At 39.7% G+C, this 15,972-nt stretch overlaps 1 protein-coding gene across 1 annotated transcript in view; it reads right to left on the reverse strand.

Moving 5' to 3' along the window:
- The window catches only part of RUSF1 (RUS family member 1), an 11,699-nt gene extending 2,085 nt beyond the window's left edge, over positions 1 to 9,614 (reverse strand). The window contains exons 1-11 of the mRNA XM_044661158.1: positions 9,409 to 9,614; positions 8,622 to 8,699; positions 8,096 to 8,210; positions 7,742 to 7,787; positions 6,470 to 6,502; positions 6,254 to 6,359; positions 4,433 to 4,534; positions 3,491 to 3,561; positions 3,226 to 3,410; positions 3,091 to 3,148; positions 2,794 to 2,864 (exon numbers count right to left, since the gene is read on the reverse strand). Of these exons, the coding sequence (XP_044517093.1) occupies positions 2,794 to 2,864; positions 3,091 to 3,148; positions 3,226 to 3,410; positions 3,491 to 3,561; positions 4,433 to 4,534; positions 6,254 to 6,359; positions 6,470 to 6,502; positions 7,742 to 7,787; positions 8,096 to 8,210; positions 8,622 to 8,699; positions 9,409 to 9,555 (1,012 nt within the window). The 5' untranslated portion in view covers positions 9,556 to 9,614. The remainder of the gene's footprint in view (positions 1 to 2,793; positions 2,865 to 3,090; positions 3,149 to 3,225; positions 3,411 to 3,490; positions 3,562 to 4,432; positions 4,535 to 6,253; positions 6,360 to 6,469; positions 6,503 to 7,741; positions 7,788 to 8,095; positions 8,211 to 8,621; positions 8,700 to 9,408) is intronic.
- Positions 9,615 to 15,972: the final 6,358 nt, after the last annotated feature.

Here is a 15,972-nt window from a genome sequence, read left to right on the forward strand (position 1 = left end):
GGGGAAAGGTGGAGCATGAATCATGTAACCATGTTAAAAACGAATATTAATAAATGTTAAAAAAAAAATTAAAAAAAAAAAGAAAAAAAAGTCAATGAGTTCATATATCATGAGCTCACAATGGCTGGCACATTCATTTCATACTTGTAGTCAACTAAAATCAAGTCTTTTTCACACAAACCACTGTCAAGTGAGGTCTCCCTAATCTTGTAATAATGCAATTTAGGCCTTTATATCTATTCTTGATCACTTTCTTCTGTTAGTTTTAGTCTGTCTTACGGCCCTGGGTTACAGAACACTAATGGTCTTTAAAATAATAAAATTTCATATTACTCAGAGAGCAAGAAACATAGAGGAGCAGGCTACATCTTCCAATCTTCCTGAAATCTATTCTACATACCTGATGGTTCAGACTCTACCTAAACACTAAAAACAGTGACAGGGAATTCAATTACTCCTGAAGCAAATTGTTCCACTGCTGGACAGCTTCATACATTAGAAAATTCTTCCTCACTGATGAATGACCACAGACTGAAGCATTACTTTTTTTACTTTATTATTCTTGGATTTTGTTTTGGGATTTTGTGTGTGTGTGTGTCTTTTTTTGCAACATGGCTAATATGGAAATGCTTTGCATGACTTCACATTTATAATCGATATAATTTTGCTTGCCTTCTCAAAGGGTGAGGGAGAGAACTTGGAACTCAACATTTTTTACAAATTGTTAAAAAATTTCAAATTGTAATTGGGAAATATTTAATGAAATAAAAATTTAAAAATATGTACACACACATATATATGAAAAATTCTTCTCTATGATAATTTGAAATCTGCCTTTTTGGAGCTTTTACTCTTAATAATCTTAGTAATGCCCATAGGAGCAACACAAAACAAGTCTCTCCCCTCCTCTTCCCCCCACCCATGAAAGTCCTTGAGATGCAAGGCACCCCAAAAGCCTTATTAAAACTTAAAACTATAACAAATGCTTTTGAGATACCCTAAACACCATTGTAGCCCTTTAGGTCTCTCTCTTCCAGGATAGTCTATTCTTATATCCTTCAAATATTTTCCTGATGACATGATTTTTAGATCCTTACAATCTTGACTACATTCCTCTAGATCAGAGGTTCAAACTGATCCACCATTGACATAATTTTCATGGGGACTGTAAGTTTGGATGGAGAAAGAATTATATCTTTTTTTTCACTAACCTCTATGTGGAATTTAGTATTTCCTTCAATTATTTAAAAATGTCATTCTGAGAAGGGGTCCATAGGTTTCATTAGACAACCAAAGGGGATCATGGCCACCCCAAAATCAAGAACTCATTTTCTAAATAGACTTTTACAATGTTATGCTACTTTATTTTTTTAATTATAAATTGAAATTTAATTTAAAAAACTTGCTGACTAGCAAAGATTTCAGGAGGACTCATTGCCATAGCACTTATTCCTTAATTTAGTAGTTTTGTAGCTTTAAGTATATAATTAGTGCTCAATAGCCTTGTTAATTTAAGGAACCAATCTCGAATTCTTGATACTATAGACAGATACAAAATAATATCCTCCCCCCTCCCCCCAAACTGGAAAGACTTGGAGTCCCACTTATCAATGGACTTTATAACTTTTAACCAAGGAGTAGCCTGCTAAATTTATTTTATTTTTTTTCTTTTGTTATGCTACTTTAAAACAAAATTTGAAAAACCAATGTGATGCTCAGAGCTGGGCATAATACTGCCAATTTGAGTCTGATCAGGTCAGAGGACAGTGAAGTCATCATTCTCTTGTTGTGGACACTGTGCTTTTATTCATCTATCATGAGCTCACAATGGTTGACACACTCATGTTAAACTTGTGGTCAACTAAAACCTTCAGATCTTTTCCACACAAACTATTATCATGTAAGGTCTCCCTAATCTTATACACATGTAATTTAGGCCTTTACATAGAATTTTGATCATTTTCTTCTAATAGTTTGTTAATTCTATGGTTCAGAGTCCCAAAGTACTAAGTCTTTGAAATAATAAAATATGATATCACTTGGAGGGCATCAGAGACACAGTGAGAAAGAACAAACTCTAAAACACATAGAAAATTTAGAAACTCTGAAGAATTGGACAAAGCATGTCATCAGAAGAATGTGTGATTGAAAAAAGATGGGCTGATCTCCTGGGTGTTCTACCAGCATACTACTGAAATAGGGAGAAAGCATGGAAGGTCACTAGCACATTGGAGCTTCCTGTAACAATCTTAAAGAAGGACACAGCAAAGAGCAGCTCAGGATGGACAAGCAAAGAGACTGCTATCTACACTGTGGGAGGGAACATTTAAATTGATGTCACAAAGTCATTTGAGAATTATTGTTTCAGTCCCTTTTAAAATCACACAAAAATGGTCATCTTTTGAATTCTGTTTGTCATTCAAAAAAGCTATCTTTCTTAGCTTGACAACATTGCCTGATGTGTGATATGCCCTGCTGTATACTTCTTCACCCAAGTTGAAGACAAAAATGTTGATTGATTAGAAAGTCCTAGGGCACTAGAGGCCTCCATACAGGCTAACAGTGATCTTAATATTCTCTGAGGTCAGTTGTTGAACCAGACCTACCTAACTATATCATATAGTCAACATTCCTATTTTCTGACCAAGCTATTATTAAGTGGAGTTAAAAGGGATTTTTATGTTCTTATATAAACTATCTAAAAGGAAAAGGGAATGAAATGAGTTATTCATAAATCATTCCATTACCTTTCCCCTTCTGCCCCTAGTCTATCTGGCTTTCTACTCCTCTCACCTCGGCATCGGTCCCAGCGTAGGAGATAGGGCTGTTGGTGTCCTTCACTCACCTGCTGTAGTTCAAAGGCGCTAGGGAAAGAAAGAAACACAATGTGCTGGTATATGGGAGAGGTGAAGGTGGCAATGGTAGGGTGTCTATGGGTGAGAGGGATATGGCTGGGCAGGAAGTCCAAAGGAAAAGGATTGGGGAAAGGGCCTTTTAGTGGTAAGAAAGTCCAATGTCTTCGTGTGGGGTAACAAATGCCCAGAGAATGCATGAGGGAAAGAGGCACGAAGAGAGAAGGATATCACTCACCTTGAGACCAGGCTGTGCAGGGGAACACCCAGGGACAGGGACAGGGCAGGGCGGCAACCTGTGGGGAGCTGAAGTCAGGATGTTCTTTGGGGGCTGGATTAGGGTTTATGGGAGACTGAGGAGGGGCATTGTCACCTGTCCACAGTGGTTCCATATGATTGGCTGAGGGGGGTGTTAGGACCTTTCCCCATTGAACGAAGTGCTTTAGGACAAGGTAAAGTCGTGCTTCATTGAATGTTTCCATAATGACAGCCCGAACAGCTCGGAAGTTGGCATACAGATGAAGGATTGTAAAAAGGAAGAAGGCAGCAAGACTGAGACTAAGGAAAAGAGATTGAGATTAGAGGTCAAAGACAAAGTAGACAAAGCCCTTCCTTCGTGACTTCCCCTAAAATCTCACCTTGGCCGATTAGAAACCAGAGGAAGAAGTAAAAGACTGACCAGCAATCCTGCCAAGTTCACTAGAGTCTCCTAGATTGGGATAGAAGTTGGGGAAAAAGTCAGGCCAGTAGTTCTATCATGGTGCCAATGCCAGATTAATCTTTCTAAAGCAGAGCTTTCACCATGTTATTCCCCAGTTTAAGAAGTTTCCAATGGTTCTCCATTTCCTACAGAATGTAGGCCAAATTTCTTAAACCTCAGTTCAAGGATCTTTAAAAATCTGGCCATAACTTGCCTTTCCAGATCTATCACCCATTTAAATATGCTTCTTGAAGATCCCTTCCAGATCTAAATTTATGAGAAAATGCTTCAATCAAACTGATCAATTCCTTAGGATGTAGCTTTGAAGAGATGATAATCTAAGCAGGGAGATGATAAATTTTTCAAAAAATCATAAGATAACTCAAACAAAAAACAAAAAAAAAAAAAAAGGTTTATAGGAGTTTGTTTGGAGCCTAAAGTTCACTTGTCCTCAGGAACAAGACACTAAGAGTATTGTTTGGTGCAGCTTTGAACAAGGATGGGTTCTCAATTTATCCCCAAACTCCATCAACACACTAACCCTCCACTACTACTGAAGAGAGGTTTAGTCCTGACATGTTCTATTTCTGTCCTCTACAGCTTTTCTCACACTGGAAAAACATTGGGAAGGACAAGCTATTTATCAGCTTGTGGTTCCTCTTGTTCAGAGAAAGAAACTATCACATTTGGCTATGTCTAGATTAGCTTATCAGACCTACTCACAGACATTGTGGTATCTACTTAAATTCTGCTCCTCCTAAAAGAAGGGTTAGGGTTAGAATATCTTCCCACAGATCCCTAACTCAGTGCCTTTGCTGTTCTGGCTAAAATCCAGTCCTACCCTAAGCCCTGAGTCCACATCTCTTCTCAGGTCTCTCACCTGGCTCCCATCTTTGGCTGAAACATCAGCCATATTGTCTCTTCTGGCCTGGTGCATGGTAAGTGCTGCCCGTGTGGCTCCTCCTGCTACTCCCACAATGCACTAAAAGTGAAATATGATAGGAAAGAAGCTCAGTGCCAATATAGCAACGTCATAGTCTTAGGACTAGTTCTTATACATTTAGATTATATAGCCCTTATTTTGAGGACAATGAAAAAAATTTTCAATCCTTTCCTAAATTACTGAGAGAAAACAGGACTAAGACGCTGAAAGAACTCAGCATAGTACCAACAGTTTAGTACAAAAACCAAACCTATTGCTATGGTTCCAGATAGTAAAAGAATGTAAGTTCCTTGTGGGCACAGAATATTTTTGTATTTGTATCCCCAAAACTTAGCATAGTATTTTACAGGATTACAGCTTGAGAGATGAGACCTTAGAAATCATCAAGTCCTTCTCTTTTCATTTTATAGATGAAGAGATTGAAACTCAGAAGTGACTTATCCTGGGTCAAACACCTATTTAAGTGGGGTAACTCACATTTTCCTGACTATAAGCCTAACCTTCACTACTATGCCAACAGTGCCCCTGTACTTAATAGATGACTGATAAATGTTTATTAAAAATATACTGCCCCCACCAATCAGTGCCCTCCAAGTGTCTTTCAAGAGTACCAACTTCAGGAATCTGAGGCACTTTCTTTTCAAAACAAAGGAATGAAATAATCATTTCCCTCCTCTATCAGATACAGTGGGTCCTTTCTACTTCTGGATCTAGCACCTTTGGCCCTAATTCTCTCCCTTCCCAGAACCTCGAGGGTCTATGACTCTTTTCCCCAAAGCAGAAGCCCTAAGCATCATACTAATATTCTATATTCTTTCTATTTATCCCTCCTGAATCACCCTACCCACCTACCCAAATTAGCACCAGTTAAAATTTCCTGACTACATCATGTGCTTTCTAGACTTCACAATCTCTAAGGAGCTCTTCTCTACCTAGCTAAACACCACCCCCTAGCCTTCAAAGCTAAAATCAAATTCTACGTCCTACATGAAGTCATCCCTGACCATTCTGGTCATGTTAGATCATTACGGAATACTAGAATTTTGGAGCTTAAGGATCAGAGATTATCTAGTCCAATCCCTTCATTATATGGATAAAGCCCAAGTGCTATTATTGCCCAGTCATATAGCTAGTCAGTGGCAGGGTTTCCTGACTCCCAGTCCATGACAATTCAAATACACTGTGCTGTCTCAGTGCTGAATTCTGACAATTCTTATGAATCATATTTTTATACTTCAAGATTCAGTGGTATGGGCATTACTTCCACCAAGGCAGACTGTATCTCCACCACATTTCAGTTTGTGGTTTCATAAACTAAGCCCCAAATCATTCTTTGTTCTCCAACCTCTTGCTGGTGAGCCTTTCTGTATATACTTAAACTAGTCCTTAGACAACTCCTAATCATCAAGCCTTTATTGAAGCCAATGTAGCAGAACCTGCCAAGAGTATCTCCTTGGAGCAATACCATGAAATTTACCATGGGAAAAATACCATGAAGAACAATATCATGGAAAATTCTGAGTCACCTTGACACCACAATGAGGCATCAGATTATACTACTCATATTATCATACAATGTCATTGTTATTTAAACTTTCAAGTGCCTGTGTTTTATTGATCCTATTGGACTCCTCCAGGGAACATGTCTTATGCATCTCTTAATCTTCTAAGGAACACAGGACTGCCCACAATAAGTTATGAGCAAATGATTATTAACTGATTTGCACCCTCCTTCCCCAATCTTTTCAAGATGAGTACCTTGGCTAAGCTGCTGACACAAACAATGAGGGTAAAGCAGGATGGGAATCCTGGGGCCACAATCTCTAGAAACATGGCTGCATCATTGAGAACATCAGCGAAGAGCCTGAGGTCAGAGGTTAGAGGTCAGGGGTCCTAAATTTCCATAACCAAAAACTTACTTTCTACTTTCCAACTTCAACCAACTCTGAAGCCTCCCCAATGCACGTTCATTACCTCCATTTCTTGGCCTCACAATCCAGTCTGCTCCTGTAGGGGAGAGATTACTTTGCATTGGAACCAAGAAAAAAGCATTGACTGTGTAGTCAACTTTACATAAAGGCAGAGTAAACAGTTACCTATGATATGAATTGGAAGGTCCTAGGAAAACCCTCCCTTCCCCAAAATATCTCTCATCTAATCCATTACTGATCCCTAAAGCCAGATCGTTAGAGTCACTCCTGTTAAAAGCAATTTTTCTCTAGCCTCTTTCTTTTGAAAACCAAGCAGCACAAGGAATACATTTGGTCCCTAACAAATACATGTCCCTAACACCTCAATGTATTTGAAATTATCATATCTTTTCTTCCCTGACAAGAGAGATGGAACAACATAAGGCAACATTGTATAGTGGAGAGTCATGGATGGAGTCTGTCATTAGCTATGACTTTTGGAAAGTCTGACCACAGTTTTTCTTCTGCTAAGGTTCTTCATCTCTAGATTCTAATATTCTAAAAAACTGAGTAGCTTTAGAAAAGGGGGAAAGAAAAAAGGAAGTTGAAAAAGGGATAATGATATTGAAATAGATGTCAAAGAATGGTTGGTGTTTGTTAGCCTTTGTACACGAAGAGGATTAAAATGGCATCACTGATGCCTTTTGATTTGCACATAAATTGGATTTAAGTGAGGCAGTTGTGCAGTCATCAGGCTCACTCTCTATACCAGAGCCAGTGAAGTGGCAAGACAAAGGTCAAGATGAGTGGCAACAGCTGAGGGTGCAGTGGATGACTTTGGCATCTTTGATGTCTAAACAAGCACTAAACATTCCACAGCACCCACTTCTGCCACTTTTCAGTGGAAGTCTTCTAATGCCTGGGATAGACACTAAGTCATTGATGGGCTAGGCCTATAGGCCTAGATGGTTTACCAGAGTGTGGCCACTGTGCATGCTACAGCTTCTTGGAGCCACAGCTGAGAGCTGGGTAACAGGTAAACACAAAAGGAGAAAAGCAGCTCTAAAAAGATCCAGCAAGTCTTCACTTACATGAACACCCTGTATACTCCTATCAAGAAATATTGATTCACTGATTGAAAAGAAGTTGGGGGAAATGGGAAGCTACCAATATCAAACTATAATCTGGGTGAGGGCCAGCCCTGTTATGTTAGGTTATTGTTGGCTATGCAGAGTTAAAAGACATAGTGACTGCCCTGTGAAAGTTCATGATTTAAAATAAGCTTGCTGCCAACACCAAATCAGATCTGATCCAGGAGAAAGATAAACTCGCTTACCCCATCAACCAGGCAAAACCAATTCGCCCCAGCATGCCAGTTCCATCTGTGGTAGAATAAAGGGTCACTGAGTTCTATGTTTGTTCATTCATTCATTCAGCAAATAACAATTTCTCATCTACTCTGTGTAAACTGAAGGGGAAGATACAGAGAAGATGCAAAAATATCACAGCTCTCCTCATACAGTCTAACAGGAAGATAAGCAATTCACAAATAACTTATAAAAAATAAAAAGTGATAAATGCCTAACAGCAGAAAGAAACATGATCAGCATTTGGGACAGGAAGGAGAAAAGGACTACAAAGGCTGAAAACAGACAGGCCATTTGGGGCAAGCATAGAGACCATAGCTCACCTTTTAAAAGCCAAGTGATGGTGGCAGCTGAGACAGAAGCAGCTGCATCTCCCACCCCAACCCCCTGAAGGACAGCTTGGGTTGCCAAGGAGCCTGTGAGGCTGGAGGCAAAAGCCTGAATGATGAAAGATTATCTGGTGAGAGAAATGTCATGGGTCTCCAAGCTTTGAATTTGTCATAACCTAGTTTAAAGGGACCTTAGAGATCATTTAGTCAAACCCCCTCTCTTTACAGAGGCCCAAAGTGCAAGAATAATCAGGGCAAGCCTAGAATTAGAACAGGTCTTATGACTTACAGCCCAGGGCTTGCTCCACTACACCAAGCTGCCAGTCCTGTCAAAACTCCCAAAAGTAAAGAATGGAAAGAACACTGGGAAAAAGAAAGAGAGACCTGGATTCAAGCAGACCAATTTGGGCCTCAAATTCCTCCTCTGTAAAAAGAGAAGGCTGACCTAGATGACCTCCATAGTTCCTCTGTTATATCCTCTCCGTTTTCCTCCCTCCCCTTTAGGGGGCTAGATAATAACCTGCACCGTGTCCCACAGCTGGTAAGGCAGGTAGTCTGGGCTGACACTGTCAGGGAAGCCATGGGGCAGGAACACAGCCTGAGAGGAGTGAAGAGAGAAGGGAAGTGAGCTTGAGGGTACCCTGGATACCAGGGCTTCACTTCTCTCCCCACAACTTCCCTTATTGGGGTTATGTGTAGGATTACCTCTTCCAGGGGATGAAGAGGAGTAGGGATTATCTCTAGTCAACTTACTAGTATCTTTAAGTCTCTGTTCTACCCCACCTTTACAGGAGGAGGGGCCTCTTTGCTTTACTATCTTCTCTAGAGATCTACCATGATCCATTATGTAGCTGATCTCTATATGTCCCCTTCCTGGGAGACTTTCTGCACTTCTAGCCTGAAAGGAGGGGATCTTCTTACCCCACCGTCCTCCCCAACCACCGGGAGTGGCTTCACACTCTCCTTGACAGAGGAGAGGGTGAGGTGCAGTTTCTCTGAATCCCTCCTTGGAAGGAGTGTCTCCACATTCTCCCTCTCCCTAGGGTGAGGTGGTCTCTCCGAATTCTTCCCCTCTCTTGGGGGTAGCCCTCCACACTCTCCTTTTCCTTGAGGCAGAGGTCAGTGTGTGTGTGGTTCTCTGTTCCCCTCCTTGGAAGAGGGGGGTCTCCACACTCTACCCTCCCTTGTGGGTAACTTCCACACTCTGCTAGAAGCAAGGGGTAAGGGGTTTTCTATATCCCTTCTTGGAGGAAGGGGTGTATCCACACTTCCCCCTCGAGGAGGTCTCCCCCCACTCCATCCGTCACCGTGAGAGCGGCTCTCAGGCCTTGCCCGGGCCCGCCGCCAGCCTCCCAGCTCAGGCTCCCATCGGGAGCTATGGTGCAGCTGCGAGGGTTCCTGGAGCCGAAGCGCTCCCAGCACTTGACGGCCACTGGCTCCTCACCGCCCGACATCTCGGTCACCAAGTGTCTCCGTTTAAACTCCCGCCCGAAGCAGCGGCAGAAAACAGTTGGTTCCGGAGAAGCGGTTGGGTCCGATGACCTCTAACCCCACACATCCGCCTGCCCTGCAGGCGTGGTTCCGGCGGCCTGGCCCCTCTGAGTCGGAGAGTTGCTCGGCTTTGAAACTACGGAGACTCTGAAAGGACATAACGTATACTAAGGCGAAGCACTAGGCTCACTATCCTGTGGGACTTGGGCCTAATCTTCTCCCTCCTCCCTGCAGCTCCAGTTTTCCAATCAGAGCCCTGCCCCCGCCCCTTCCCCACCCCGCTGGCTCCTGCGAACCGTACTTAAAAGTTAGGAGTAATTCGATGTGGTCGTAGATGGAGGTTGGGTCCTCTAATAGGGAAAACTGGAATTTTAATCCGACTTGAGGAGACTCTGTGAGCTTTTGGCGGGCCGTAGTTTCCCCTTATTTGTAAAACAGGGATAATAGCAGCAGCCACTCCCCAGGGTTCTAATGAGGATCAAAAGATGAATGCAAAGCGCTTTGCTTATATCCGACCTAGCTATGGTTACTTTGTGCAACTCGTCCTCATTTAAATCAAATTCACTGATAAGTCGAGATTTCACCTTTCGAAGGACCAACGACAAGCTATTGATAATGCCTAGGATCAGAGACACAAAGACCTAAGTTCAAATCCTGCATAGAACAAACACTTCTTAGCTATATCACCCTGGGCAAATCACTTAGCCTTCTGGGCTTCCTATCACTTTTCATCCTTACCACCTTACCTATCTTTTAGATGTAGTTTTTAAATATAAATTTTATTGATATCTTTTGTTTTACATTATCTAAATTTTCCCCTTTCTCCCTCCTCCTCCCATTCCCTATAACAAAGAATATTTTTAAAGAAAAAAGGAAGAAAAGAAAAGGCAATCAGTAAAACCAATTAATATATTAAATAAAGTCTGAAAAAATGTACCTCTCACTTTTGTAATAGAGTGGTAAGTGATCTCTCATATTTCTTCTTTGGGTCATGCTTTTCTTTGTAACTTTGTAACACTCACTTTTGATTGTTTTGTGGTTCTTTCCATTTACATTGTTATAGTTAGGTATATTATTTTCTTGGTTCTATGTTTTTCACTCAGTATCAGTTCATGGACTTCTTTGCCTGTTTCTCTGTATTCGTCATATTCATTATTAGTTGCCGCATGGTACTTAAATATTCAGGTTAGCCATTTTCCAATTGATGGGACATTTACTTTTTCTAATTATTTGCTAGCCCCAAAAGTGCTACTATAAATATTATTTTTATCAATGGCATATGTGCCTGGAAATGAAATGTCTGGGTCAAACGAAAGAATATGGACATCTTAGTCATTTTATTTGCATAGTTCCAAATTGTTTTCCAAAATGGTAGCACGCATTTAAATCACAGCTCCATCAACAATGCAGGAGTATGAATATCATCCCACCACAAATCATTCCCATCTTTTGTCAACTTTGCCAATTTTCTGAGTATGAGGTTAAATGATTTGCATTTCCCTTACAATTAGTGATTTGGAGCATTCTTTCACATGGTTGTTAATATTTTGTTATTCTTTTGAAAAATGTTTATTCAAAACTATTTTATATATCTATACACATACATGTACACATATATATTTATATCTTGGCTACCAACCCCTTATGTGATAAGTTTAATACAAAGGTTTTTCCTCCTATTCAACTTCTTTTCTGTATAGATTGTGCTGAATTTTTCAAATTTCATGTATTCAAAATTATCAAAATTTTATCTTTTGAAATTTCCTCTATCCCTGGTTTGGCTAAAGTGGACCCAGTTTTAAGGAAAGTCTCTGTGATGGCACTAGGGTTCCCCTATTTCTCAACAACAAGGATTAGTTTTCTCTAAAAGTAAACCAACTGTTTCAGAAGTTGAAACAGAAGTCTGATGAGTCACTAGAGGGATGGCTCCTGAGGGTTTGTTCTAATGGAGCCAAACAGAGTTCCATAGGTTTAGGAGACTTACTTTTATGTAGTCAGCTAAATTTATTAGGGCATCAGATGCAGATTGCCCTTTGTCCCTTTTTAAGTGGCTGAAGTGGAGAGTTATTTGCACCTGGTCCTATAAATATTAATCTTGGGCACAGCCAATTCCACATGAGAATCTGCTAGGGAAGGGATAAAGTTCCTAAAGGAAATTAGTTTGATAGATTGTATTTATTCATGTTCCTTTCTTGACCCCCTTCTTCCTTGGCTGCCACACCCTATGACTGGCCCTCCTCTGGAGAAATTAGATTCTGACTTCTGGGTAGAGGCTCACCAGAATGTATTCAGACTTTAGCTTTGGGTCTCTAATCACAGTTACACAGGTGCAAGCTGATCAACTATTAAAATTTTAAAAGGATATTGGCGCAATTATGATTTTGCAAATACAGCTGTTAATGCAGATAGGCACTCTAGGAATGTAGGGAGGAGTCACAGAGCCCACTAACCAACAGGTGGACAGAGGGCAAAGATATTCTCCCAAAAGGCTCTTTGGGTGTGGTTCCTAAAATATGATAAGAAAAGCATTTGATGGCCTGCCCATCATGGTTCTTATAAAATTTATGAGGAAATTCAGCAGACACTAAGGACTCTTCAGTTAACACCCAAGCCTACAGTATACTCTAAAGCCCCTGGTCCATTTGGATCATTCAGGGAAGGTTACAGAGGACCAACCATGTAAGAAAAGGGTATCATGGACTCTTGGGAATCAGTATTTGTACAGTTCCTTTATCAGTCTCTACATATGCTACTGTAGGTAGGGCTAAATGGAAAGAAACCCTTTACCTAAACTATCCCATATAGCTAACACCAACCAATATCAAATTCTCAGGAGGGGTAAAAGATATTTCTTCCCTAATGATGGAGATGAAGCAAGCCAGAGTACTTCATTATAGAAATTCTCCTTATAACAACTCTATCCCTAGAGGAAGGCAAATGGCACCTATAGCTTATGGTGGACTACATAGAGTTAAACAAAGTCACCATGACCATCACTACAGCTGATCCTAACCTCATCAATTTTGTAAAAAAAGTAACCCAGGCCTATGGTGAGAGATGTGGGATTATTGATCTCATCATTAATGCTTGATTATTTCTTCCTGTGACTAAGATGAGACAGGAACAGTCTGTTTGTTTTTAATTTTTATTTATTTTTAAAAAATATTTTCCATGTTTACATGATTCATTTTCTTTCCCTTCCTGCTCCTGGAGCTGACAAGCAATTCCACTGGGTTGTATAAATGTTATCATTTGTATCTATTTCCATATTATTCATTTTTTGCTATAGAGCAATCTTTTAAAGCCAAAACCCCAAATCATATACCCATGTATACAAGTGGTAAGTGATAAGTCATATACTTTTCTTTTGTGTTTCTACTCCCATAGTTCTTTCTCTCAATGTGGATAGCATTCTTTCTCATAAGTCCTTCAGGAGTATCCTGGATTATTACATTGCTACTAGTAGTAAAGTCCATTACAAATTGGATAGTTCCACAATGTTTTACTTTCTGTGTATAATGTTCTCTTGGTTCTTCTCCTTTCACTCTGCATCAGGTCATTGAGGTTCTTCCAGTTCATATAGAAATCCTCCAGTTCATCATTCTTTACAGCACAATATTCCATCACCACCATATACCACAATTTGTTCAGCCATTCCCTAATTAAGGGACATACCTTCAATTTCCAGTTCTTTGCTACTACATAAAGATTACAGCTATGAATATATTTGTACAAATATTTTTCATTGTTATCTCTTTGGAGTACAAATCCAATAGTGGTATGGCTGGGTCAAAGGGCATACAATCTTTTAAAGCCCTTTAGGTATAATTCCAGATTGCCTTTCAGAATGGTTGGATTAATTCACAACTCCACCAGCAATGCATTAGTGTCCCAATTTTGCCGCACCCCATCCAACATTTATTATTTTCTGTTACTGTCATATTGGCCAATCTGTTAGGTGTGAGGAGAAGTCTGTTTTCACCTGAGAAGCAGTCCAGTATACCTTCATCATCCTTCTCCATACAGGTCTACCTGAAATCTTCCTCATATTTCCACATTATGGTGAGCAGAAACTTGAAAGAGGCCTCCTTTCCTGAAGGTATTGATTTACCCTACTACATTGATGACATAATGCTGACTGGGCCAGATGAAACTATGTTGGCTAGAGGTCCTTGATCAATCGGTGACTTATATGAGGGAGAAAGGGTGGAAATCAACCCGAAGAAAATCCTGGCTCCAGCCTACTTAGTCAAGTTTTAAGGAATAGTGTAGAAGAGAGTAAAGTATAAATAGACTGAGAAGGGAAGAAGGAGCCAAGTTGTAAAGAGATTCAAATGGCAGAGGATTTTATATTTGATTCAGAAGGTAATAGGGAACCACTAAAGTTTATTGAGTGGTGGGCATGTGTGTTTGTGACATGATAAAAAATGTGCTTTAGGAAAATCATTTTGGCAGCTAAGTGGAAGATAAATTGTAGCATGGAGAATTATTTTATTTTATTTTTTATTGTCATGCAAAACATATTTCCTTACTGGTCATTGTTGTAAGAGCAAAGTCATAAATAAACAAAACCCCCAAATAAAACAAAAAATACACTGATGTGAAAGACGACTCCAATATTTCTTTCTCTGGAGGTGGATTGTCCCAGATCATTGCATTGCTGAGAGTAGCCAAGTTTTCACAGATCATTGTAGGATTTTGCTTATTTCACTTTGCATCAGTTCCCACAGATCTTTCCAACTTTTTTTGAAATCATTTTGCTCATCATTTATTATAGCACAATAGTATTACATTTCCAACATATATCACAATTGTTCAGCCATTCCCCAGTTGATAGACAATTCCTCAATTTCTACTTCTTTGCCACTACAAAAAGAGCTACTATAAATATTTTTGTACAAGTAGGTCTTTTCCCCTTTTTTATTATCTCTTTGGGATACAGACACAGTAGTGTCAGATCAAAGATTATGCACAGTTTTATAGCCCTTTGGGTATAGTTCCAAATGGAGCATGGAGAAACTTAAGGCAAGGAGACTTATTAGAAATCCTTTCTGATGGTTGGTGAACACTTGAACTTGGGTGGTGTCTATGTGAATGAAGAAAAGGAGACATATATGAGAGATGTTAATGTAGAAGCTACAAAATTTGAAAACAGATTGGATGCATAGAAAAAGAAAGAATAAAGAGTTAAGACACCAAAATGTTTAATCTGAACAACTGGATGGATATTAGTACTCTCAAAATCATTTATTTTACATTTTCCAATCAAAATCATTCATTTTACATTTTGTAATATTCTAATGTTAGTATTCTCTATAGTAACAGAAAAGTTTGGAAGAAAGAAGATTTTGAAGAAAGGGATGAAAGGAAGAATGAAGAATAGAGTTAGGGTTTAGAAGGCATAGGGAAAGATAGAAAGATAAATATCTCCAATTATTACACACACACACACACACACACACACACACACACACACACACACAAAACCTCTTGCTTCTGCTCACTCTGTTGCTCTGCTTTCTGTCCACCAGAACATGCTATGGTGATTCTTATCCTAAATCAGCTATTTAGAGCTGGAAGGGCCATTAGTGATTGACTAATCCAACCCCTTCATTTTATGAGTGAAGAAAATTTAGGTTTTAGAGAAGTGAGGTGACTGACCCCAGGTTACCCAGATAAAAAGGTTGCAGAGCCAGGAATTTAGCCTACATCCTCTGACTTAAAGATATAGCACTTACTGTACTTTGTTTCCCTTGCCTACCCAGGATGTAATACTTTGCTTTTTTCTTTCTATTCTTTAAACTCTACGCACCTCCAAACACAACTCAAGACTTCTCAGCAAGAAGACCAACGTAGGTCCATTAGTGATCCCTCTTTGTTCTTAATTTCTATAGAGTTTACCATTTGAATAATGAAAAAAGTGCCCATGAAAAAGCACTGGTTTTGGTGTTAGAGGCCGAAAATTTAAATCCTTCCTCTGTTCTTTGCTACCTAGGTTATCTTGGCTAAATTATTTCACTTGTCTAGGCCTTAGCTTCTTCATCTGTAAAATGAGGATATTGGATTAAATGTCTTCTAAGTCCTCTTCCTTTACTAGTCATGTGACAGTGCACAAGTAATTTAATCCTGTTTGCCTCACTTTTCTCAACTAGAAAATGAACTAGAGAAGGAAATGGCAAACCACTCCATTATCTCTGCCAAAAAAAACTGCAAATGGGGTCACAAAGAGTCAGACATCACTGAAATGACCAAACAACAAGTCCCTTTCAGTTCTAAAGCTAAGATCCTATGACACTGATTTTCCAAGTAGATTAATACTATAGGATTTTAGAGTAAGAAAGAACCTAAGTGAGCAGAGGACCCTTGAGGCAGGGACTTAC

This window comes from Gracilinanus agilis, chromosome 1 (genome assembly GCF_016433145.1).
Source record: "Gracilinanus agilis isolate LMUSP501 chromosome 1, AgileGrace, whole genome shotgun sequence".
Lineage (NCBI taxonomy): Eukaryota > Metazoa > Chordata > Mammalia > Didelphimorphia > Didelphidae > Gracilinanus > Gracilinanus agilis.